This window comes from Phytophthora parasitica (assembly GCF_000247585.1).
Source record: "Phytophthora parasitica INRA-310 unplaced genomic scaffold supercont2.293, whole genome shotgun sequence".
NCBI lineage: Eukaryota > Oomycota > Peronosporomycetes > Peronosporales > Peronosporaceae > Phytophthora > Phytophthora nicotianae.
Window position 1 is genome coordinate 11,004 of NW_008649279.1, and position 865 is coordinate 11,868.

General features: G+C 48.8%; 1 protein-coding gene across 1 annotated transcript; it reads left to right on the top strand.

Annotated features, from left to right (window-relative positions):
- Positions 1-367: 367 nt before the first annotated feature.
- Positions 368-673, top strand: PPTG_24851 (hypothetical protein; the record flags this gene model as incomplete). Its single annotated transcript, XM_008918748.1, has 1 exon — positions 368-673. The coding sequence occupies one exon, from the start codon at positions 368-370 to the stop codon at positions 671-673; it is 306 nt and encodes a 101-aa protein (XP_008916996.1).
- Positions 674-865: the final 192 nt, after the last annotated feature.

Below are 865 nucleotides of genomic sequence, written 5' to 3' on the forward strand. Positions count from 1 at the left end.
GTGGAATAAGCCAGGTGTTGGAGCTGCTGTCCAATGAGTCGATAAAGGAGCACGAGGTGGTTGGGAGTTAGTTGCCGCAGTAGGTCCTGCGCCGGGGTGGGTAGAAAAGCAAAAGGCGCTTGAAAGCTCAGCGCCGCATAGCGAAGGAGAAACGAACGGCGTACGTGGCGAAAACCGTTAAGTGGAGAAAGCAGGCTACATTATATTCAAAGATCGAAAAGTTGTCATTTTTTACAGCAACGATTTGAAGGCAACACCTTCAGCACCAACTCTAACTGCTTCCTCTCCTGAAGCAGTCTTTTGCTGTCATGGCACGTATCCGATTCAGCGCTGGACAGAAGATCGAATGCTACACCGCCAAATCTTTATGGCACCTACGCTTATTGCCGCGTATATTCTGTGGATGAATGCAGTTGATCGGGTCGACCAATTGCGCAGTACAAACCCAACTCGGCGGCGAGAAAAACGCCTAGGGGTGAGCATGTTCACGTGGATGATGGATGTTGCCATTCTAAATGCGTACACTTTGATCAAGACAACTAGACCATCAGCTGTGGAAGTATTATCGACTCGGAAATTCAAGCCCCGGATTGCCTATATTCTTACCAGTAATGAGAAGCAGAACAAGCGAAGACGTGAGGTGGAGGCAAAAAGCAGCCACCGAGACACTTGAAGAGGTTGTCGGCATGGATACCTCCCTGCACATGATAACTCCCAACTCAACCGAGGACAGCAGTAAAAAGCTAGTCTGCCACTTGTGTAGCCTGCGAAACATAAAAAAAGGCTCGATACAGGTGCACACAGCGCAAGGTAGGCTTTCACGTTGAGTGTTTTGCCGCTTTTCACAACCACGACAATTTAAAGC